General features: G+C 34.9%; 2 protein-coding genes across 2 annotated transcripts; both read left to right on the top strand.

The window, feature by feature from the left end:
• Positions 1-10,741: 10,741 nt before the first annotated feature.
• LOC311627726 (olfactory receptor 52P1-like) lies at positions 10,742-11,695 on the top strand (the record flags this gene model as incomplete). Its single annotated transcript, XM_084894286.1, has 1 exon — positions 10,742-11,695. One exon carries the CDS (start codon positions 10,742-10,744, stop codon positions 11,693-11,695), a length of 954 nt encoding a protein of 317 aa, XP_084750412.1.
• A 10,571-nt stretch (positions 11,696-22,266) lies between these two features.
• On the top strand, positions 22,267-23,214 carry LOC311627740 (olfactory receptor 52P1-like; the record flags this gene model as incomplete). The annotated part of the gene is made up of 1 exon (XM_084894300.1): positions 22,267-23,214. The coding sequence occupies one exon, from the start codon at positions 22,267-22,269 to the stop codon at positions 23,212-23,214; it is 948 nt and encodes a 315-aa protein (XP_084750426.1).
• Between the last annotated feature and the right edge of the window lie 2,120 nt (positions 23,215-25,334).

Here is a 25,334-nt window from a genome sequence, read left to right as displayed (position 1 = left end):
TCAAACAGACAATACCCTAAGAACACAGGAACTTGGATCGGACCTAGTGCCTGGATATTATCATTGCTAATGGGAAGAATTCCATAGTTTCTTATTGCTTATGAATGAGCTATATGCTTTAGTAGATGGAGGAAAGTAAAATAGTCCCCTCTTTCTCTCTGAGAATAAAGAATCTCATTAGTTTGAAGTAAGTTTATCAAAAGAGATGTGGGACCTGGTTTTATTCCCTGGTAAGGACATTATTTGTTTATTGAGTCTTTGAATATAAAATTCATTCTTATCCCATTGAAAATAAGTAGAATGGTTCCTGGGAGGCTTTTGCTTCCAGATATGTGCAATTTAGTGATATATATTTGTGAGTGAAAAGAATCAGGACACAAAAGAATATGTATTGTATTATTATCTTTATATGAAGTTGAAGAACAAATGTAATTAATTTAGTGTCAAAAACAACAGAACAGTGGTGTTTGATGGGTGTAGAGGTGAGGGAATGATGGGGAAACACATGAGAAATTTTTTTGTCTGGTAAAAATGCTCTGTTATATTGGATGCAACTTACAGGATTGTATCCATTTGTCAAAATGGTACTACTAAAATTTATACATTTCAATGTATCCCAATGTTACCTCTAAACTCATAAAAATAATCAAAATAATCTAAACTCATAAAAAGTAATAACAATAGAAATAATCATCGGGTTACACGTGAGTGGAAGTATAGAAGATACAAGAATGGCATCATGTTGATCATTGTTGAAGCTGGATGATGGTTAGATAAAGGTTCATTATAATAATCTGTATACTTTGTACATGTTTGACATTTTTTAAATAAAAAATAAAAACAACATACTAATGGTGATAATATTAAGTCTTTATTGAATATGTGCCATGAAGCAGAACTAACTTAGTTGGTTAGAATGATTTGGTTGGAAAATGATTTGACTTTAGGACACCATTTTATTTTTAATGAGCTAAGGTTAGAAAAAAAAAATAGCAGTCTGAAATAAGCCCATGCTTTTGTATTAGTCTTAGTTAACACAAACCACTAATAGACATCTTCTGGTCACAGAAAGGTAGTAAGGAAAGAAAAACTTGAGGTAACTCTTCTAGATAGGGCTTGCAAGGCTAATTTGTTGTTGTTTTCCCAAATTATTTTGACTTTCCACAAGCAGTGAGTATCATCATAAACCATAGAGTTTTGAATGATTTTTTAGTGAACAAAGTAATTAAGAGAGGTTCCTGTTTTGGAATAAATAATAAATGTATTCCAAATTAAATGATGGGTGGCATAATTTCTCTCTTTTCTATTTTTATCTTATTCATTTAAATTATTGCATTTTCTAATTTTTTAAAATCTATCTTTGAAAGTGCTCAATTGAATGGAATCATTGAAATGGGTTTGGATATGTTTTAATAGCCTTGTCTTTAATTTAAAACATATATATATATATATATATATATATATATATATATATATATTCACACACACACACACACACACACACACACACATATATATATATATATATATATATATATATATATATATATATATATTGACTTTTAGAAAGAGGAGAATGGAGAGGGGGATAAAGAGAGGGAGAGAGAGAGAGCAAAACATCACTGTGAAAGTTCTGTTGCCTCCCACACATGCCCTAACTGGGAATCAAACCTTAAACATGGGTATATGCCCTGATCAAGAATTGAACCAGTGACTTTTTGATACATGGGACAATACTCAACCAACTGAGCCATACCAGCCTAGTCTTTTAACTTTTTAAAGTAATTCAAAAGCCTTTTGATAACAATAATTATTGGTAATCTCCAAGACAATTCTGTAAATTAGATAATATTTATCTCATTATACAAATTAAAAAATTAAAAAAGTTACATATATTTATCAAAATCACACAAAGAAAAATGGTTTAAAGATTAAATATAATGGCCCTGGCCAGTGTGAGTCAGTGGTTAAAGCAAAGTTCATACAGGGAAGGGTCTTGGGTTCTATTCCAGGTCAAGGGGTTACAGGTCTGATCCCCAGCCCTTGGGGCGCATGCAGAAGCCAATTTATGTGTTCTCTTATATTAATCTCTCTCTCCTTTTTCCTCTCCCTCTCCTTCCCTTCCACTCTCTCTAAAAATCAATGGATAAGGACACATATTCAATACCTTAATCAATAAAGAAATTTAAATAAATAAATAAATAAAATTTTAAAAATTAAAAAAGTAAAAAAAAAAATCAATGGCAAAAATATCTTTGAATGAGGATTAACAAACAAATGAACAGAAATTAAATAAAATGATGCATATAAAACAATTAGCATAGTTTTTGGTAGAATTGTTCAATAAGCACTTAGATTTTATTAAAGTCATACTTTTCTATCAAATCTGATGAATATATTAATCCCAAAGACAATTTTCACAATGCCTGATAGCAATAGCTCTATATCTTAATTTGAAGTTTAAAGACATCATAATTAAATTAATAAAGTAGAATTCAGGTAGAGGAACATGTCTATATCTAAGAAGACTTTTAGTTTTGTTTGTTTGTTTGTTTGTTTGTTTGTTTGTTTTTGCAAATAGGGTTGGCAGAAAAATAAGAGCTTATAAAAAGAAAAGTTTTGAATGTTAATTTCTCTGCATTTAGCCTCTAGGGAATAAGAACAGAGGAGAGCAAGGAGATGACTGAAAGTTGTAGAAATGATTTCATGGATATTAGCTTTGGATGAACCCAAAGGGCTTAATTAAAATCTGTTTGGGCCTTAGCCCATTTGGTTCAGTGAATAGAGCATTGGCCTACCCACTAAAGGGTCTCAGGTTCTATTCCGGTCAAGGGCACATGCCCAGGTTGTGGGCTCAATCCTCAGTAGGGAGCATGCAGGAGGCTGCAGATCAATGATTCTCTCATCATTGATGTTTCTATCTCTCTCTCTCTCTCCCTTTCTTCCTGAAATCAATAAAAATATATTCTAAAAGATATGTTTTGTCCCTGGCGGTTTTAGCTAGTGGCTAGAAAACCCCTCATTCATGTTCATAACTCATTCACATTCATTAGGGAACATCAAAATTGGTGGCTAGCAATTTTATCTCTCAATTTGAACACAATACATTTATGCTGAGCCTCTAAATAGTACAAACATTGTTGTGAGTTTTATTGGAAAATGGATACAGCAACATGATCTCACACAGACTTCCAGAAGAGGGAGAGTGTCTGTATTGCCAAGACAGAAGAAAAGCATGAAAGGCTATCCCAGAGATGCCCATGTATTGGCAGATAACCCCAGCCAATGAACTGGGGTTCATGGCATTGACTGGGCACCTTTGCAGGGTTGACGATAGAAAGAAGAAACATTGAAGAATACAAACACAAGAGACTGAGACTAGAATTTGGAGGTGAGAAAAGAGTTGATGTGTGACTTGTGATAAAGGATGAGTGATAATGATTTCAGTAACTAATAATATTCTTCAGGCATCTAGCAAGAGTAGAACTGGCTCCCAACAATTGGCCAGTAAGTCTTGCTTTCCATGTTTATACCCATAATTCTTCATTACCAGCTTTTTCAATAATAACCCCTCTATCCCACCATCCTTGAACTCACTTAGTATTCTCCCATCTGCCAACCTAGTCTCATTACTCTGAAATAAGTCAGATGTGATTGTTCTTGAAGGATTTTTTATTCCAATTATGATTCTATTTGAGGCAGGAAAACTTTATCCCTAATAGCAAAAGCCAGGGATCTAATGATTGGGGTGCCATAGAAGAGCAAACACGTGGAAATCAAAGTATTGAGTTGACTTACTATCTATTCTAACTATATCAGCCAATAGACTTCCCATCATAAAAGCATGCCTACTGACTTGTTTCCTTCACTTGAAGTTTTCACTTCTCTCCCTTAAAAAGCATGAGATAAAGTTGACCGTTTTTGTTTTTATTTTATTTTTTCAGGCAAGGGATGGATTCCTGAGCTTTGCATTCCCCCACTTTATGTTCCATTTCTTAGGCACACAGTGAGAGCAAGTTGAATCTCAATCTCTGACTCTGTGAGATGTTTCAACACTGCCATCTCCTGGTGAGAATAGATATATCTGTTCTCTAGGGAATTGAGTGAGAGTACAGTCCTAAGAAATGATATCTACCCTTCTGACCCTAAACCTCCTTCTTTGCTCTAGGGAGTAAGAAAATATCTCTTAGGATTTGTAAGAGGCTGATGAATTTTGGTCATCAGGGAAAAATTATGTTAGAAAACAAATCTTCTATAGCTGGAACCAGCAAAGAGCGACCTAGTTCTGTAGCAGTCACTTCCTACTGTTATTCCTGAACAATGAGTAAGTAGATGGCTAAAAATGTGTAGACATAAGAATATATATCTTAAAGTGCAAACATAAGTGAAGCCAAAAGTATAAATTTATTTTATAAAAGCAAAGAGTACAAATTTATTTTTTATAGAGTCTGACATAGAACTTTTAGGAAATACAATTCAATACATTGAAGTATCTGCTTTTGAAGATTGAGAGGTTAAAGGAAACCAGTATCATGTTATTGGACAAGTTAGGTAGACCTGGATATATTATATTCTAAATTTAGGGGATCATGAATGACTTGAATCTTTGTAGTATCATGTCTGAAGCTACATAATTTTAAAAGGGGGATGGTGGTTACAGGCAACAGGTTGGCCCAATATAAGAATATTTTTCCAAGAGAGAGAGCTGTACAATAATTAGACAGACATTCATGGAAAGCCATAAATCTAAATACAGTCAGCAGCTAGGCAGCAATGCTAAAGAATTCTATTTTGAGAGGGTCATTTGGCAGAATAATCTCCTAAACATTCCAAATTTAAAATTTATGAGTAAGGTTGTTGGGGGCCAGTGAAGAACTCACAATAATATTTGGATTTTTATTTGGATTTATGGAGAAATGTTTTGAAATATTTAGGACAATAACACAAAAAGGGATAAATCAATTTGATTTAGATATAGACAACTAATCACTTAGAAATTTTTCTGCTCTCACTTTAACAAATACATTCATAGATGCATACTCTTGTCAGCCCTAAAACTGAACTATAGTTTCCTGCTTATATCCAGTTACTGGAAAGTGTGAAGTGTTCACAGCAACAAACTTTATGTTGCAATGTAAATTTTAGAGTCTTTCTGTCTCTTCTGCCTCCCCAGTCACTTCCACCTGAATGTACCTATGTGTTTGTCATTATTCTCCTTGCAATATCTTGGACAATTCTCAAAGAGACCCACTCATATTTTTCTTGTTTCAGGTTTCACAGAAGATTTGAAAGAGTGCTTTCTGATTCTCTTCAACAGTAAGTAGCTCTGATTTCTATATGAGGATTATGTCTGTCAACACTTTCTATATATAGAGACCTAGGCTTCCAACCCCATTCATTAATTTTAACCCTAAACATTCAGCATCTTCTTCATTGCTCTTCTGGTGAAACAATAAAAGTCTCTTTTCTCCTACATTAGGTACTCTTTAATCCATTTAATTTTATGAACTAATATTTTTTTAAATGTCCTCACTTTATTGAGTGGAAAGCAGACTATATGAGGAGCTGTGGGTGCTTATCTAAAAGTAATTTATATATAAGATTTGTTTCCTGAGTTAGAATTGCCATGGTAATATACAAAATTATGCAGCTGCCAATGTCTATTTTGATGGAGTCTGGGCCCTGCATGAATATCATATTTACAAATTTCTTGGTGGGAAGGAAGTTCAAGGTAAGGAAAGGTAGTTTTATTGGTAGAATCACAATGCTATAAAGAGCCTTTAATCAATAATTTATCAAAGAAATTTTGGTATGTTCTATAGAAATAACCAACCCTGCTAGTCTAAAGTGATAGTAAAAAGAGAGAAAGTGAGGAACAGAGAAAAGTGGAGCTCAAGGTACAGTGGATTTTGGTGTTTATCTATCTAAAGTATCATTCCAATGTTGTTGTTTTTTAAAATTTTTTTTCTGATTTCAATGAATAGATTAGAAGAAGAAAAAGAAGATGGAATGGGGGAGGAAGAACACCACCAAGCAGCCTGATAACGTTGGACCCATCATAGGCATAGGTGTCCAAATACTCAGTTTTTGCAATGTGGGTATCACTGAGTGGGAAGATTACTTTTGCTAATGTATATACTGGTAAAACTTTTTGTTGGTCCATTGTCTCATTCATTTATAAAATGCTAAATAAGCTGCTGAAGTTGATTCTCCTATTCCATCATTCAATATTTGTGTGACTGGTTGATAATAGATCATAGACCAGTACAGAGAATCACAGTTTACCAAATTTGGCTGCTTGGCAAGGAAGGTCACTGACCTGCCATGCCCATTCCAAATGGCACCATGTTCATGCCTTCTGTGCTGACTTTTTTTGGGATCCCTGGCTTGGAAACCATATGCAGTGCTGATTTGAGATTCCATTCTGGGTTATGCACCTCATTGCTTTGATAGAAAATTCTCTACTTTTGCTTATCATCAAATTTGAACCTAGTTTCCATGGCTTCTTGGCCATGTTGAGAGCCATGGACATTGCTCTTAGCACCAGAATTGTCCCCAAGATAGTTGGTATCTTTTGGTTCCACTTGCCAGACATCTATTTTGATGCTTGCCTTTTCCAGGTGTGGCTCATCACACATTTCAGGGTATTGAATCAGTAGGCCTGATGACAATGGTTCTGGACCGCTATATAGCAATCTGTTATCCTTTGAGTCATGCTCCCTTAGTCACTCAACAACTAGTCTGCTCTAATTAACAAATTATGCTTTTAATATTAAAGATTGTACACCCAAAACCTATATACTTTCATTGACCAATGTTACTCTAATATAGTCAAAAAAATAAAAGAAAACCATAATCCCTCATATGATAGTCAATAGGTGACAGCTAAATATAATTAAGCAGTCTTAATGGACTCAGGGAAAAAGGAAAATTATATTTATGGGATAGTAATGTCCAGATTATGGCTCTATTCTTAGCTTTGGGATTTCACTTTCTACTGCTCCTCAAAGAAGGTTATGTTGTAATGTATTCCACTGTCACTGAACTAAAGATTTGTTGCCCTATTCTCTATTTACTATATCCTCCTTGCATCCCCTGGAATAAGATTAGGAAGGAATGGAGTGGGCTGAAATGTTTGACTTTAGAAGAGATAAGGTCCCAGTATTGTCCTCTAGCTAAGACTTTTTCCCTTGCAGAAGAAGCTTTTTTTCATACAGAGGGTTTGGAGAGTTTCACATGGACTTCTCTTCCAACAGGGGATATTTCTTTGATCCTAACTGAGAATCTGTTGGAGTTTTTACAAGTAAAGTTTATGTAATATGTGGGACACCTCTGAATGAAAACAATAGAGTTTCTCATGCTCATGATAATGTATATGCAGCCACCAGCAACTTGTCAGATTTCATAGTGAAGTGTGTTTACTATTGTAACTTTAGATGACCTCTGCACCAACCAGCTGGATACTATGAGCTGTACCTACTTGGATGCGCTTGTCTCTATATGTTTTAGATGGATGTGATTGGCCTGTGATCTCATTTCTACAAAGGCTTTAAGAAAAGTCTGCCTAGCTTTTGTGTGTCAGGGCAGGAGTGACAGTTTTGAGCTTATTACATTTCAGAGCTAAAATAGAAATTATCAAACGATTTTTTTAAGTTTACAATGTAAATATAGTTTTCCAGTGGAGACACTGTTACTGCTTTGGGCTTCATCCTGGCCCAGACCTCTTTTTCCTTCCATCTTATTTCTCCTAAGAGGCCCATCAGCCTTACAGAGGGATCTCCTGAACACTGAAATAGCCTATTACAAAGCAACCATTACTACCAACTTAATCACAGATTCCTCACTGCTGATGGCTACACTGTTGTATTTTTTACCATTCCAAGATATGCATATTGGTTTAGCTGCTTCAGTAGACATTATAACTTTATATTTTCAAAAAATAATAGTTATTTTAAATCATTATCTATAATATATCAAGGAATGTGAGACAGAAATCAAGATAAAACATTTGAAAGTAAAATGGAAAAGGAAGATTAACAAATATATAAATGATATCACATTTATAAGAGAAAGGATGGGTTTTTGAGAAATGAGATTTGGAGAGAGGAACCAAATAAAATTCTAATATTTATGTAACTCATAACCAGAAATAATTTTTAAAAATCATATTCTAAGATGGCAGCAGAAATAAATGAAGGGTAGTCAATGATTATAAATAACCAATGGCTGGTGGGTCAGAAAACTTGAGAGCAAGAAACAAATCTGTGAAATTCTTGAGAAACTGTGGAGGAATAGAGAAACATCAGATCTTCCCTCAGACTCCACTGAGGGTTTAATGAGATTAAGGGCCTTCCTTTGGGTAATCACAGTCTGATAAAGGAGATGACATGCAAGTGAAAACAAGAAAAGTACATGGTAAGATCTTTAACAGAAATGAAGACTTAGTGGCTGCTTCACTGGAGTGGTACAAATAGAGAAGGCAAGGATAATACTGAGAATTCTAAATGGCTGGGTGGCATCTGTAGTTATCAACAAATAAGATACATTTGGATGAAAAGAGGTTACTTGAGATATTTTTATGTGTCCTTTTTTCAATACCTTAATATAAAATACATGAAGTATACAAAAGAGACTTTAGAGAAAAGACCACTGTATTTCAATAGAGTACTCTGAAGAAGCAGATTGCAGGAAAGGGAAAATGTTCACTGACTCAGAAACAGAGAAAATAGCAAAGCTTAGGGTGCCAGAAGAAATAAAGTATTTATATGGTTCAGAAGCAAATAGAATGGTATTGCCAGTAGAAAATTAGAGAAGTCTGGCAGTTATGTTATCTTCAGTTACTGCTGAAGATAATATAAAGCATAACCTGATTGAAACAAATGCATTTCTCTAAAATTTCTTTCAAAATAATCCTGGCAGAAGACAGAGGAAAATTTGAGACAATAGGGATAACTGTACAAGCAGACCATGATTTGAGGGAGTTCTCTTTAATTTCCTCTGTGTGCCACATTCTATGGCTCTGACAGGAAGCTTCCCTTGTTAAGAAGTCACTTTACTTGTTTTCTCTTGGTACAGATGACATGTTATGATCTTGTAAGTGCTTCTTTTCTCTTGGTGTGGATGACATGTTACTATGTTCTAAGTTAGTTTATTGAAAACTAAAAGGGATTTTAAACTATTTACATATATATACCATGAGTGATTATGCTTGTTTGTAATCTTAGGTGAATTAGCCTTTTGTATGTTTGATTTTCCCAGAAGCAAATGTAAGAATGGAACTTAGCCAAACAAATTCCCAAATGGAAAACAATCATTTGAGAATTTTCAAAGAGCAAGAATTGGATAAATACTTAAAACTTCTTCATACTCTGAATGTTCAATATTTGCAGGTTTTGTCCTAAATTCTTACATTAGCCTTGTGTTATAAACTTTATCCCCTTATGAAGTAATTTACACAGCACTAAGTTTCTTTATTGTGCTAAAGTTTAAGTTCTGAATGTTTATGAATTATATAAAATAATTTAACTTTAAAAAAGGAATAGCAGACCATTTCACCCTGTCAACACACACACACACACACACACACACACACACACACTTACACACACATTATTTGCATTTAAACGTCTACACAAGGAATCATTGCCATTAAGGATTATTTATCACATCGGTGGTGTTCAGGACCATAAATTGAGATGCTGGGAGCAATTATAAGTTAAAAGCATGTTAAGAAGAGTCAGTGCATATGCCAGAATTATGATACTAGGAAGAACCTGGATGCTAGGAAGAACAACAGGGTCAGTTAGCAAAACAGAAGGACAGGTCAGAACAAGAGTCACAAGGAACTACTCCTGCTGGGAGGACCAATAAGGCTGAATTGCACTTACTTTGTCCTTCACTATTGTTAGTCAGGGAAGGTGCTAGAAACAGAAGGAGTGACGTCTGCAGCTGGGAGTCAGGGCTTTGCAGAAAATAGATGGGGCTTATTAACAACTATTGTGCTTATTTGCAGCAACTTTAAATTATTTGACAGCATGAAGAAAGAATATATTCCTTTTTTCTGTTAATATGATTGTGTTATGCTCTACAACTTCAGGTCTTCTTAAGGAATTCATTGAAAATAGGGACAAATTTGTCTTTGATTAATGATAAGGCATTAATTTTGATTGGCTTTAATTTTCATAAGTATGTTCTATATTTTAGTGTTAGAATATCTTATTCTAAATACTTGATTACTTTGCTTCGCTCACTATAAATAAGTATTAATATTTTTGAGACCCCTGTAACTTATTGTGTATGTGTTTATGTATATGTATCCACACTTGATATCAATTTCTGTGAAAAGACAACTTCTTTTTATCCCTAAAACTGATTATCTCACAGAATCCATGTTGGCTTTGACACAGAAATGGGGCTCTTATATTACTGACGCTCTAATAGGAAACAAAAACTACAGGGTAAGATTAAATACAACTCCAAAACTTAGGAAAATTTATTTGAAAGACGTGATCTCGGTCTTCTCAATTGCAGGTGAAGATGCTGAAACTTAGAATGGCGAAGTGGTATACCTGATTACTGACAGAGGTTTAGGAGGAGTCAGCCCTCCAGGTAGGCTATTAAATCCTGGGTCTGGATTTTCTACTTGGTGGGCCATAGAAGAATCACTCTGTTACAAGATTTCTTCCAGTGGAGAATTAACTGTCTACTGAGTATGTGAGCATGCAGTTTACTGAGTTTTGACATGACAGACAATTCTACACATGCCTACATCTCTTCTTTCTTCCTGGTTGGTATTCCCGGTTTGGAAGACTTTCACTGCTGGATTGGCATCCCTGTCTGCCTCCTGCTTGTCCTGGCCCTGCTGGGGAACAGCATAATCATTGTCACCATCAAACTAGAGCCTAGCCTCCACCAGCCTATGTATTTCTTCCTTTGCATGCTGGCAGTGAATGACATGGCTCTTGCCTTTTCCGTAGCCCCCAAGATGCTTGGTATCTTCTGGTTGGAAGCTCATGGGATTGACTTTAATATCTGCCTAGCACAAATGTATTTCATTCACACATTTTGCATAATTGAGTCAGCCCTCTTAGTTGCCATGGCCTTTGATAGGTATGTGGCTATTTGCATCCCACTGCGTTATACCACCATCTTGACCACAACCATGGTGATTAAAATGGGTCTGGGTAGCATGACTCGAGCTACACTTATGGTTTTGCCCTGTCCTCTTCTCATTAAGAGGCTACCACATTATACCCAAAATGTCATCAATCATACCTATTGTGAGCACATGGCAGTGGTGAAGTTGGCCAGTGCCAACACTCTCATTAACAGAGCATATGGAATCTCAGTGGCCCTTTCAGTGATGGTATTGGACCTAGGTCTCATAGCCACATCCTATATCAAAATCCTCCAGGCTGTCTTTCAGCTCTCTTCCCAGAATGCCCGCTCTAAAGCACTGGGCACCTGTGCTGCCCATGTATGCACTATTCTTGTCTCCTACACACCTGCACTATTTAGCTTCCTAACCCACCGCATTGGCAAGAAGGTACCTCTAAGCGTCCACATAATTTTTGCAAGTTTGTACCTTCTGGTACCCCCTACAGTCAATCCCTTGGTATATGGTGTTAAGACCAAGCAGATTCGTGACAGAGTGTTGGGTCTCTTCTTTCCAAACAATAAAATTTCTGAAAACTGATATATATATATATATATATATATATATATATATATATATATATATATATATAATCAGTTTTCAGAAATTTTATATATATATATATATATACACACACACTCGTGTTGGTAGAATCTGTTTCATGAAGTCCTAGTGCATTAACAATACTTTCAATCTTGTCCCCAACATGGTACTTCTCCATTCAGCAGTGTCTTTCTTCAGAGATATTTGATGCTGTACCTTTCTATTTTCTTTCTTTTAGAAATAAAGGAAGGCCCCTCTGTATTAGAAGCTTTCAATAACTGTTAGCAACAGCTGTTACTTATTATTGATGTTATTTCATATTCTATATTTGTTAATAACATTTTAATATCCTGAAATGTGAAATGACTAGGCTAATTATTGTCACAATTTAAACCTTCTCAATACACTGGACAATGCATTTTCTACAAACAGTTTTGCTTTTTCATTTTTGTACGTTCCATGCTCTGTTTAAAAGTGCTCAAATAAAAATTGTTATTATCAAGTTTCTTTTGATTTATTATGGTAATAATGACTTAATTTTCAAATAATGATCACTGTGCATTTGCCTGTTTACTGATCACTTTACAGGTATTTACTTCATTAGTTCACAAAACTATACAGTGAGATAGGTGTTATTATGGTCACTGTATCATTAATAAACTGAGACAGAGAGGTTGTATAAGTTGTTCAAAGAAGTAGTAATGTAGAATTTGAACCAGGGACTCTAGCTCAGAAAACAGGCCTTTAGCTTGCAATATTGTGTACCATGATGGAAGTATTACACTTATTCACTTTAAGAATATGGAAATCTATTTTTAAATATATTTTATTCTCTACATGTGATCTTTTTTTAGATATTGTGGTAGATATTTTCAAGTCTATCTTAACCCCTTGTTATATTTTAAAGGGATTACTTCTATTTCATTAGATAAATGTCCAGTCAGTGTAGCCTTTTATCTTTATTACTATTATTTCCATATTTAAGTGAAATTTCCAGATACACAAAATCCTACTTACTGACATTCAATACATTTTTTAATAATATAAATTATTGGTCACATTTATTAAGTGCTTTATTTGAGAACAATTATTTTCTTAATAATATTAATTTTATTTTGAATGGAGCACAGGGGAAACTACTTTGTGCGTATGTATAAATGATCTATGCAATACATCCTTTTACATTTTGTTCACTTCATTGGGTGAGAGTTCATTCAGTTGCAAATTAATGATTTTTGAGCAAAGTTGATATATATTTTTCAAATATTTAAAGAACATTTGTGATTGTTCAAATATATTTATTCTTCAAAACTGGCTTTTTATGTGTGTTGTTTTTGTTTTTCAATAGAAATACTCTTGTTTGTTGCTGACTATATATGTATCCTATTAACTTTTATATGTCTTCTATAGCAGTGTGTTTTGTTACACTAATGTAATTCATTCACTTCCTCAATGAGTATATCTTGGGAGGCTTTATCAGATATTTTAGAGTTACAGCTGTAGGGAGAGAAAAGTCAAGTTCAAGTTGCTTCATCACTAATAGCTTGTGAGTTTTCTTTTTAAGTTTGTAAATTGTAATTTTATCATTGATCAAATGCGAAAAATACTTTTTATACTTTAAGGAATCAGAGCAAAAATTAAATGATAAAATAAATGGAATACAAGTATCAAAATGGTCAACAAAGTCTTCTTTCATAAGTACCAGTGTCAATGCCATGGTAGGTATGGTAAATATAAAAATAAATTAGCAAAGTTATTTTTCTATGTGTCTAAAGAGCATTCTTTACTAGTTATCTCTACCCAGAGATCCTATATCTTCATTTAATATGTCCAAAAGTGAACATTTTACTCTTATTCACTCACCTAAATTACCTTACAAAATTTCTTATCTTACCAAGTCACTGAAGTCAGCAAGAGAGAATCAGTAGTGTCGTAGAGTATTTACTAAAAGTCATATATATGCCATAAATATGAAAAACAAAGTGAAGAGGAAAAGTAAATGAATTACGTGAAAAGAAAAATAATCCAGCATATTCCAGATAATGTAGAAAAATATAAATTTAATATAATAGAGTTTTTAAAATGTGTAAATAATTATGGAACACCAAAATAATACTGTGTCTGAAGAAAAAAAATCAAGTTAATCATCTTTAAAGAGATACTAAGAAAAAACTGAGATCAGTCTTAAAGAATGATAGTAAATTATCAGGTAACAGGGAAAGGGTTTCCAAGTAGAGGTAATATCACAGTGGATGCAAATAGGCATAGTAAGAAAAGTGAAAATACATCCAGAAGTCAGTAGTGTAATAAAAATAAAAAAGAGAACTTCAAGAAAAAAAACGTAATTAGAAAAGAAGCAGGGACTTTCAATAGAAAAATACATTGTGTGTGACACTATGAAGGACATTGGTCACCTTGGAAATAAAGGAGAGTGCAATGACACTGAAGAAAATATCCACACAGTCTTGTACGCACGAATAACCTTGGATACAGTAATAAATATACTTCAAAAACTGAATATTTTACTAAATGGCTACACGTTATTTTGCACATATAGTGTCTATTGTCACTATTGATCAGTCACATTGAATATGAACATGTCAGATCTATGGAACAACCTATAGTACATAGACCACACAAGCTTGAGGCTTCTTTATGTGAATAAGATCTGAATGGAGTGCCACCTTATCCATTAATATATGGAATCTTTGCCCTATACAGTAAGTCCTCATTTGAAATTGTTGATAGGTTTTGAAACTTCTACAGAAACAACATAAATTGAAACCAATTTTAAGCTTAGGCTAATTGATAAAAACAAAAGTTAAGTTTCTATGGCATCTCATCCACTTTATAAAAACTATGTTACATAGCCCTAACAGGTTTGGCTCAGTGGATAGAGCATTGGCCTGCAGACTGAAGGGTCCCAGGTTCAATTCCGGGCAAGGGCATGTGTCTTGGTTGCAGCCACATCCCCAGTACGGGATGTGCAGGAAGAAGCTGATTGATGTTTCCATCTCATCGATGTTTCTAACTCTCTATCTCTCTCCCTTCCTCTCTGTAAAAATCAACAAAATATATATATATATATATATATATTTTTTTTTTAAACTATGTTGAATGAAATGATATTCAAAGACATGCAATAAGGACAAAGATCACATGATCATAAAGCTTAAATTTTTTATTCTGTCCCTTTACAAATCACTTGTTCACAAGGTGAATAGGTATTCATAAGATTTTTAGGTTGATAAAACTATTTTTTATTTGACTGTATTGGTAAATAAATATTCTTAAACATTTTTGAAAAACACAAAACTTAAATGACAGAGTGGATCTTCATTTAAATACAATTATTGAGGATGTTGGAGGATTCTCAGAGAGATGCAGACAACAAGCAAAAAAAGTCCAATTGTATAGCAGATGAAAGAAATAACCTCCCTGAAGGTGATGGTGGGAAAAAGTACTGATCTAAGTAACTTTGGAAATGATTAGAGTGTTAGAATTAAAGGCAAAAGGGCTAACTAGTTGACAAAGTTTTTCTCAGAGAGGCAAGGATTATCATATCATAGAGGGCTTTAAACTGAAAATTACCAATGAAATATATGGGTAACAGATGGTTGAAGGAATGTGTTTCACTGTTGAAGGAGAAATTTCCTGATAAGCATGAAGAAGAGGCTAGAAAGATTGAGGTTGTAATGAATCAAAGTGGCAGATATTAGTAGTAATGAATATTAGCTGAATTTAGATATAAATGGTTACATATAGAAATACTTATTGATATGTTCATTTACATAGGTTACAATACCCAAAATTCCTTGCTTTGTCAGCAGAAAGAACCTTACAGAAAGACAGGTTAAAGAAAGACATGTAATAGAGAGACAAAATGGCAGCAGAATATAGGGACATGTCTAGAGCCTTGTCTCAGACAGATAAAATGAGCAACTAAATCAAATAGCATCCAGTCCAAATTGGTGAAGTAAACACACTTGGTGAGACAATTCGCAGCTGGGAAGATCAGAGGACACCTGGAGATTGGTAAAATCTGAGATGGAAAGAACTGCAAGATCTTGGCGCCCAATGGGTCAGTGGGAAACTGCACAGCATGGAGGTTGGTCCCTTGGGATAGGCATAGTGTCTGACTGTGGAAAGGAGGTCCATAGGACTGATGGTGGCAGGTTATTCCAGATCTGGGTCCACAGTCACGAGAGACTGAGCTCAGAGGGGGCATACTGGATGGCTGCCAGGCCACATGAGGCTGGGAATAGAGGAGCTCAAGTCATGCAGCTCTTTCCCCTCTTTTTAGTCTTTGCTTTTATTTGCTGAATCTAGTTTATAAGACCATTCAAATATAGACACTCACCTGTGCCTGAGGTGCAGATGGACATGTGGACTTGTAGGGTCTGGGGAGTGGCTGGGGAGAGAGGACTCAGGAGAGGTGGCAGTAAGTTTGGTGCTGAGTAATACCTGACTTGTGGGACCCAGGCAGCCATTTCCTCTTGAAGAGATAGCCCCTCCCTGTGTTCTCTAGGCAACCAATACAGCCACACCCAGACTACACCCTGTGTATTACAAAGGATTAAAAAAAATCTAAATAGCCCCTTAAAATCCACAAGGACTGGCTTGGAGAGAGGCCTTCAATACCAGCAATAGGAAACTGAGAAGCTGCAGACAATAGAGAAGAGTGGAATCTTAAACCAGCCATAGACACTTCACTTTTTCACTTTCATTTTTATTTTATTTTATTATTTTATTATTATTTTGTTATCTGTCCAAGGAGCAGCAGCCACACAAACATCCTGCTCCTGACCAAGGAGCAGCAGCTGCATGAGCATTCTGCCCCCATCTCAGAAGCAGCATCTGCTAGAGCAGCCTGCTTCCCTCCAAGAAGTAGCAACCCAGTTAGCAGCCCACCCCCATCCGAAGAGCAGCAGCCACATGAGCCCACCCCTGTCCGAGGAGCAGCAGCTGTGAAAGTAGCCTGCCCCCGTCAGCATAAGAAGTCACCAGTGCTGCAAACAGTGCCCACCTACTGAGGAGTAGACGCTGCCATGACTGTCTGAGGAGTAGCCACCAACCAAGGAGCCACTGCCACGCAAGGAGCAGCCCCTGCAGGATTCGACACCTTGCTCCTCATTGAGAGCAATAAAATGAGAAGACAAAGAAACCTTTAAGGGAAAGAAAGGAGGACTCGCCAGAAAAGCAGTGAGGTGAAATGGAGGCATGCAATATGTCAGATAAAAAATTCAGAATAACTGTCATACAGTTCATAAACTGGATGAATGGAAATATCAACAACTTATGTAAAAATAAAGAAGAAATAGTGATAAAGCTGCAATGAAAAACAGCATGGAAAGTTTCAACAGCAGACTAGGAGAAACAGAGGACCGAATTAGAAGATAGGGGAGCAAAGCACACACAAACTGAACTGCAATTGGAGAAAATAATTAAAGGACAGGAGGAGAGCCTAAGAGAACTTTGGTACAACTTATAACAAAGCAACATATAAATAATAGGGGAAACAGAATGACAGGAAGAGGAATGAAGGTTAGAAAACTTATTTGAATAAATAATCTCAGAAAACATCCCTGATGTGGGGAATAAAAAATCTCACACAAGCACAGAGATTCCCAAACATGATGAACCCAAAAATCCAGCCCAAGACACATTGTAATTATGATGGCAAATATTCAGGACAATGAGAGAATCTTAAAGGCTGCAAGAGAGAGACAAAAAGTTATGTACAAGGGATCTCCCATTAAATTATCAAATGATTTCTCAACAAAAACGCATCAGGACAGAAAAGAATGGAAGGAAATTTATGAAGTGATGCAAAGCAAGGGACTGAATCCAAGAATACTCTATCCAGTAAGACTATCATTCAAAATTGAAGGGGAAATAAGGTGCTTCACAGATAAAAAAAAAAGGCTAAGGGAGTTTATCACTACCAAGCCAGAAATGCAAGAAATGCTAAAGTGACTGGTGTAAAAAGAAGAAATAAAAAAGGTAAGAAGGAACACAGGCACAAAAAATAAAAATAAATACAAACAAGTACCTATCAATAACTTTAAATGTAAATGGACTAAATACTCCAAGCAAAATACATTGAATGGCTAAATGGTTTTAAAAAAAATGACCCATACATATGCTGTCTACAAGAGACTCACCTTACAACAAGGAACTCATAAAGACTGAAAGTAAAAGAAAATGGAAATGAAAAAAAAAAAAAAAAAAGCTGGGGTAGGAATACTTATATTGGATAAAATAGACCAGAAAGTGAAGTCCGTAACAAGAGATAAGGAAGGCCACTTCATAATACTAAGAGATCAATACAATAAGAGGATATAATCCTGATAAATGTATACGTAGCCAATGCAGGAGCACCCAAATAAAATTAAAAAAAGTTCAGGGAAGATATCAAGGGATAGAAAAACAACACTACAATCATAGTAAGGGATTTTAATACCCACTGACAACAATGGATAATTCTTCTACACAAAAAAAAAATCAGCAAAGAAACAACAATCCTAAATGATTCCTTAGATCAGATAGACTTAATTGACATCTTCAGAATATTTCACACAATATAGTCAATAAAATAAAAGAGAATCATAATCCACCATAGGATAGCCAAATAGATGACAGCTAAATAAAATTAAATAATCCTAATGGACTCAGAGAAACAGGCAAATTGTATTTATGGGTAAGAAATGTCTGCTTATGGCTCTATTTTTAGCTCTGGGATTTCACTTTCTACTGATCCTCAGAGAAGGTTATGTTGTAATGTATTCCACTGTCACTGAACTAAAGTTTTGTTGAGGTGGTAGGTTGTGGAGGAAGAGGATTTGTATTACTTTCCTCCTCTCTTTCCCTATATTCCCTTCCTTGGATAAAGTGGTTCCAATCTAGTTCTTTGATGCCTTATCCTCTATTGACTATATCCCCCCTTAAACCCACAGGATGAGATTAGGAAGAAATGAAGTGGGCTGAAATGTTTGACTTTAGAAGAGATAAGGCCCCAGTATTGTCCTTTAGCTAAGACTTCCCCTTTCAGAGGAAGCTGTTTTTATACAGAGAGTTCTGGGAGAGTTTCACATGGACTTCTCTGCCAACAGGTGATATTTCTTTGATCCTAACTGAGACTCTGTTGGTGTTTTTATAAGTGAAGCCTATGTAATATGTGGGACACCTCTGAATGAACACAATAGAGTTTCTCATGCTCATGACAATCTATATGCAGCTCCCAGCAACCGGTCAGATTTCATAGTGAAGTGTGTTTACTGTTGTAACTTTAAATGACCTCTGCTCCAAGCAGCTTGATACCATGAGCTGTACCTCCTTGGATGTGCTTGTCACTCTGTGTTTGAGTTGGATGATTTGCCCTGTGATCTCATTTCTTTAAAGGCTTTAAGAAAAGTCATTGATATTCAGTTTGCCTAGCTTTTGCATGTCAGGACAGGAGTGACAATTCTGAGCTTATTACATGTCAGAGCTAAAATAGAAGTCATTAACCTCTTCTTTTTTTTTAAGTTTACAATGTAAGTAGTTTTCCAGGGGGGACATTGTTACTGCTTTGTGCTTCATCCTGGCCCAGACCTCTTTTTCCTTCAATCTTATTTTTCCTAAGAGATCCATCAGGCTTCCAGAGGGATCTCCTGAATACTGAAATAGCCTATTACAAAGCAACCATTACTACCAACTTGACCACACAGTCCTCACTACTGATTGATACACTGTTGTAATTTTTAAACACTCCAAGATATGCATATTGGTCTAGCTGCTTCAGTATACAATATAATTCCATGTTTTTCAAAGAATAATAGTTATTTTTAGTCACTATCTACAATTTTTTAAGGATTGTGAGATTGTACTCATAAGCAGACACTATTTTAAAATATCATATTCTAAGATACGATATAATAAAAAGTAGGCAATGACTATGAATAAATTATTGCTGGTGGGTCAGAAACCTTGAGAGGAAGATACAATTCTGTGAAATTCTTGAGGGACTGTGGAGGACATAGAGAAACACCAGGTATTTCCCCAGACTCTGCTGAGAGTTTACTGACATTAAGGGCTTTCCTTTGGGTATTCATAGTCTGATGAAGAAAATGACATGCAAGTGAAAACAAGAAAAGCACAAAGAGTACATGGTAAGATCTTCAACAGAAATGAAGACCCCGTGGCTCCTTGGCTGGAGTGGTACAAATACAGAAGGCAAGGATAATTCTGAGAATTCTTAATGGCTGGGTGGCATCTGTTGATATCAACAAATAAGATATATTTGGGTGAAAAGAATGGGAGAGGTTACTTTGAGGTATTTTTCTTTGTTCTTATTTCAATACCGTAATATAAAATATGTAAAGTATTCAAAAGTGACTTTAGAGAAAAGACCACTGAATTCCAATAGAGTTCTCTACTCTGAAGTGGCAGATTGCAGGCAAGAGAAAATGCTGACTCAGAAACAGACCAAATAGCAAAGCTTAGGTTGCCAGAGAAATAAGGTACATATATGGTTCAGAAGCAGATAGAATGGTATTGCCAGTAGAAAATTAGAGAAGTCTGGGCAGTTATTTGGATTACCTGGCAGACAGCCGAAGATAATATAAAGAATAACCTTATTGAAATAAATACATTTCTCCAAATTTATTTCAAAGAAGGTTTGGGAGAAGACAAAGATAGCTTTTGAGGTGAGAGGGGTAACTGTACAAGCAGACCATGATTTGGGGGCAGTTCTCCTTAATTTCCTCTGTATGCCACATTCTATGGCTCTGACAGGAAGCTTCCCTTGTTAAGAAGTCACTTTACTTGTTTTCTCTTGGTACAGATGACATGTTATGATCTTGTAAGTGCTGCTTTTCTCTTGATGTGGATGACATGTTACTATATTGTAAGTTAGTTTATTGAAAACTAAAAGAGGATTTTAAACTATTTACATATATATATACCATGAGTGATTATGCTTGTAATCTTATGTTGGTTAGCCTTTTGTATGTTTGATTTTCCCAGAAGCAAATATAACAATGGAACTTGACCAACCAAATTTCCAAGTGGAAAACAATCACTTGAGAATTTGCAAATAGCAAGAGTTTGATAAATACTTAAGACCTCTTTGTACTCTGAATGTTCAGTATTTGCAGGTTTTGTCCTAAAATTCTTATATTTTCTTGGATTGTAGACTTCATCCATTTATGCAGTAATTTCCACAGCACTAAGCTTCTTTATTGTGGCTAAAGTTTAAGTTCTGAATTTTTATTAAGTATATGAAAATTTTTTAACTTTTAACAAGGAAACACCTCAGGTGCTTATTCACCTATGCCTGGAATAGCACCAGTTTGATTGATAGTAGAATGTAGATACCATAAACTGACTATTTCCCCTCCATCACCCCCCAACACACACACACACACACACACACACACACACACACAACAAATATTATTTAGATTTAGGCATTTACACAAGGATTCATTGCCATTAAGGATTATTTAACAATACATCCCCTGTTTTTACATTAGTGATGCTCAGGACCATAAATTGAGATGCTGGGAGCAATTATAAGTTAAAAGCATGTTAAGAAGAGTGCAATGCATATGTCAGAAGTATGATACTTGGGAAAACCTGGATGCTAGGAAGAACAATAGGGTCAGTTAGCAAAACAAAAGGACAAGGTGAGAACAAGAGTCACAAGGAACTACTGGTGCAGAGACCAGTAGGACTGAATTGCACTTGCTTTCTCCTGCACTATTGTTAGTCAGGGAAGGTGCTAAAATAGAAAGAGTGATATCTGCATCTGGAAGTCAGGGCTCTGCAGAAAATAGATGGGGCTTATTTAACAACTATTGTGCTTCTTTGCAGCAACTTTAAGTCATTTGACAGCATGAAGAAAGAATATATTTCTTTTTTTTTTCTGTTAATATGATTATGTTATGCTCTACATCTTAAGGTCTTCTTAAAGAATTCATTGAAAATAGGAAGAAATTTGTCTGTGATTAATGATAGGTCATTGGTTGCCTTTAATTTTTATCAGTTCATTCTATATTTTAGGGTTACAAGATCTTATTCTAAATTGCTAATTATTTTAGTATGCTCACTATGAATAAATATTATTTTAGAAAAACCTGTAATTTATTGTGTGTGTATTAATGTATATGTATGCACACTTGATATCAATTTCTTTGAAAAGTCAACTTGCTTTTTCTCTCTAATACTGTTCCTATCACAGAATCATGTGGGATTTCACACAATAATGAGGCTATTATATTACTAATTGACCCTCTGATAAGAAATCAAAACTACAGGGTAGAATTGAATACAATTACAATTATTTGAAATACGTGAACCCAGTCTTATCATTTGCAGGTCAAGATGCTGAAACTTAGAATGGCGAAGTGGTATACCTGATTACTGACAGAGGTTTAGGAGGAGTCAACCCTCCAGGTAGGCTATTAAATCCTGTCTGGATTTTCTACTTGCTGAGCCATAGAAGAATCACTCTGTTACACGATTTCTTCCAGTGGAGAATTAATTGTCTACTGAGTATGTGAGCATGCAGTTTACTGAGTTTTGACATGACAGACAATTCTACACATGCCTACATCTCTTCTTTCTTCCTGGTTGGTATTCCTGGTTTGGAAGACTTTCACTGCTGGATTGGCATCCCTGTCTGCCTCCTGCTTGTCCTGGCCCTGCTGGGGAACAGCATAATCATTGTCACCATCAAACTAGAGCCTAGCCTCCACCAGCCTATGTATTTCTTCCTTTGCATGCTGGCAGTGAATGACATGGCTCTTGCCTTTTCCGTAGTCCCCAAGATGCTTGGTATCTTCTGGTTGGAAGCTCATGGGATTGACTTTAATATCTGCCTAGCACAAATGTATTTCATTCACACATTTTGCATAATTGAGTCAGCCCTCCTAGTTGCCATGGCCTTTGATAGGTATGTGGCTATTTGCATCCCACTGCATTATACCACCATCCTGACAACAACCATGGTCATTATATTGGGTCTGGGTTGCATGACCCGAGCTACACTTATGGTTTTACCCTGTCCTCTTCTCATTAAGAGGCTACCATATTATACCAAAAATGTCATCAATCATACCTATTGTGAGCACATGGCAGTGGTGAAGTTGGCCAGTGCCAACACTCTCATTAACAGAGCATATGGAATCTCAGTGGCCCTTTCAGTGATGGTATTGGACCTAGGGCTCATAGCCACATCCTATATCAAAATCCTCCAGGCTGTCTTTCAGCTCTCTTCCCAGAATGCCCGCTCTAAAGCACTGGGCACCTGTGCTGCCCATGTCTGCACTATTCTTGCCTTCTACACACCTGCACTATTTAGCTTCCTAACTCACCGCTTTGGCAAGAAGGTACCCCCAAGCGTACACATAATTTTTGCAAGTTTGTACCTTCTGGTAGGCCCTACAGTCAATCCCTTGGTATATGGTGTCAAGACCAAGCAGATTCGTGACAGAGTGATGGGTCTCTTCTTTCCAAACAAGAAAAAGTTTTAAAAGTGATTATGTAAACTCATGTTGGTAGAATCTGTTTCATGAAGTCCTAGTGCGTTAGCAATATTTGCATCCTATTCCCCAACATGCTATTTTCCATTCAGCTGTGTCTTTCATCAGAGATATTTGATGCTACACTTTTATGTTTTCTTTCTTTTCGAAATAAAGGAAGGCCCATCTTTATTGGAAGCTTTCAATAACTCCTACTAACAATTGTTATTTATAATTGATATTATTTAATATTCTATGTTTATTGATAACATTAATATCCTAAAATTAGAATGATTAAAAGTCATATAAATGCCAAAAACATGTGAAAAACAAAGTGAAAAGGAAAAGTAAATAAATTATGTGAAAAGAAAGATAATCAAGCAACTAATTCAGATAATGTAGAAAAAGATAAATTTAAGGTAATATAGTTTTTAAAATGTGTAAATAATTAAAAAGCACCGAAATAATAATCTGTCTAAGAAAAAAATTGTCACAACTTAAAGCTTCTCAATAGCATTTTGTACAAACAGGTATGTGTTTTCATTTTTATTTGTTCCATGCTCTTTGTAAATGTTCTCAAGTAATAATGATTATTCTGAAGTTTCTTTTAATTCATTATGGTAATAATGACTTAATTTCCAAATAATGATCACTCCATATTTGCCTGTTTATTGGGCAGTTTACAAGTATTTATTACTTTAGTCCATAAAACTATACAGTAGTATAGGCGTTTATTATTCTCACTCTATCAGTAAACTATGAAAGAGGGGTTATATAAGTTGCACAAGGAAGTAGTAATGTAGAATTTCAACCATGTACTCTAGCTTCAGAAAACATACTTTTTAGCTTGTGATATTGTCTGCCATGATGGAAGGCTTACAGTTATTCACTTTAAGAATATGGAAATCTATTTTTAAATATATTTTATTCTGTTATATATGTTCTGGGTTTTTTGGGTTTTTTTTAGATATTGTCATAGGTTTTCTCAAGTCTTCCTTAACTACTTATTATAATTTTCAGTGGTAATTCTATTTTACTATATAAATGTCTAGTCGATGTAGCCTTTTATAGCTATTACTATAATTTCCAAATAAAAGTAAAATTTCCAGAGAAAATAATCCTACTTATTGACATTCAATGCTTTTTGAACAATATAAATTATTGGTCACATTCAGTAAGTGCTTTATTTGAAAACAATAATTTCCTTAATTAATAATATTAATTTAATTTTGCATGAAGCACAGGGGAAACTACTTTGGTCCCATGTATAAAAAATCTGTGCAATACATTCTTTTACATTTTGCTCATTTCATTGGTTAGGAATTCATTGAGTTGAGAATTGATGATTTTTGACCAAGGTTTATAAGTATTTTTAAAATATTTGAAGAACATTTGTGTGTGTTCAAATAAGTTAGTTCTTCAAAACTGGCTTTTATGTGTGTGGTGCTTTGGTTTTTGTTTATTTTTTGTTTTTATTTTTTGCTATAAATATACTTTTGTTTGTTGCTGACTACATATGCATCCTATTAACTTTTATATGTCTTATATAGCAGTGTGTTTCCTTATACTACTGTAATTCATTCATTTCCTCAATGAGTATATCTTGGGAGGCTTTATCAGATATTTTAGAGCTAGAGCTGTAGGAGAGAAAAGTCAAGGTCATATGTTGCTTCCATCACTAATAGCTCATGAATGTTATTTTTAAGTTTGTAAATTGTGACTCTTTCATTAATTGAATGCAAAAAAATATTCTTTATAGAATAGAATAAGATTAAATAAAATAATGAATGGAACACAAGAATCACAATGGTCAACAAAGCCTTTTGTCATATGCACCAGTGTCAATGCCATGATATAATAATAAATTAGCAAAGTTTTTTTCTATGTGTCTAAATAGAGTTCCCGACTAGTTATCTCTACCAAAGATCCTATTTCTTCATTTAACATGTCCAAAAGTGAACATTTTACTCTTATTAACTCACCTAAATTACCTTATAAAATTTCTTATCTCACCAAGTCACTGAAATCAGCAAGAGAGAATCAGTAATGTCATAGAGTATTTATTAAAAGTCATATATATGCCAAAAACATGTGAAAAACAAAGTGAAAAGGAAAAGTAAATAAATTATGTG

The sequence above is a fragment of the Pipistrellus hanaki genome (genome assembly GCF_964339955.1).
Source record: "Pipistrellus hanaki genome assembly, chromosome: 9".
Lineage (NCBI taxonomy): Eukaryota > Metazoa > Chordata > Mammalia > Chiroptera > Vespertilionidae > Pipistrellus > Pipistrellus hanaki.
This window is presented reverse-complemented; position numbering and strand designations above follow the sequence as displayed.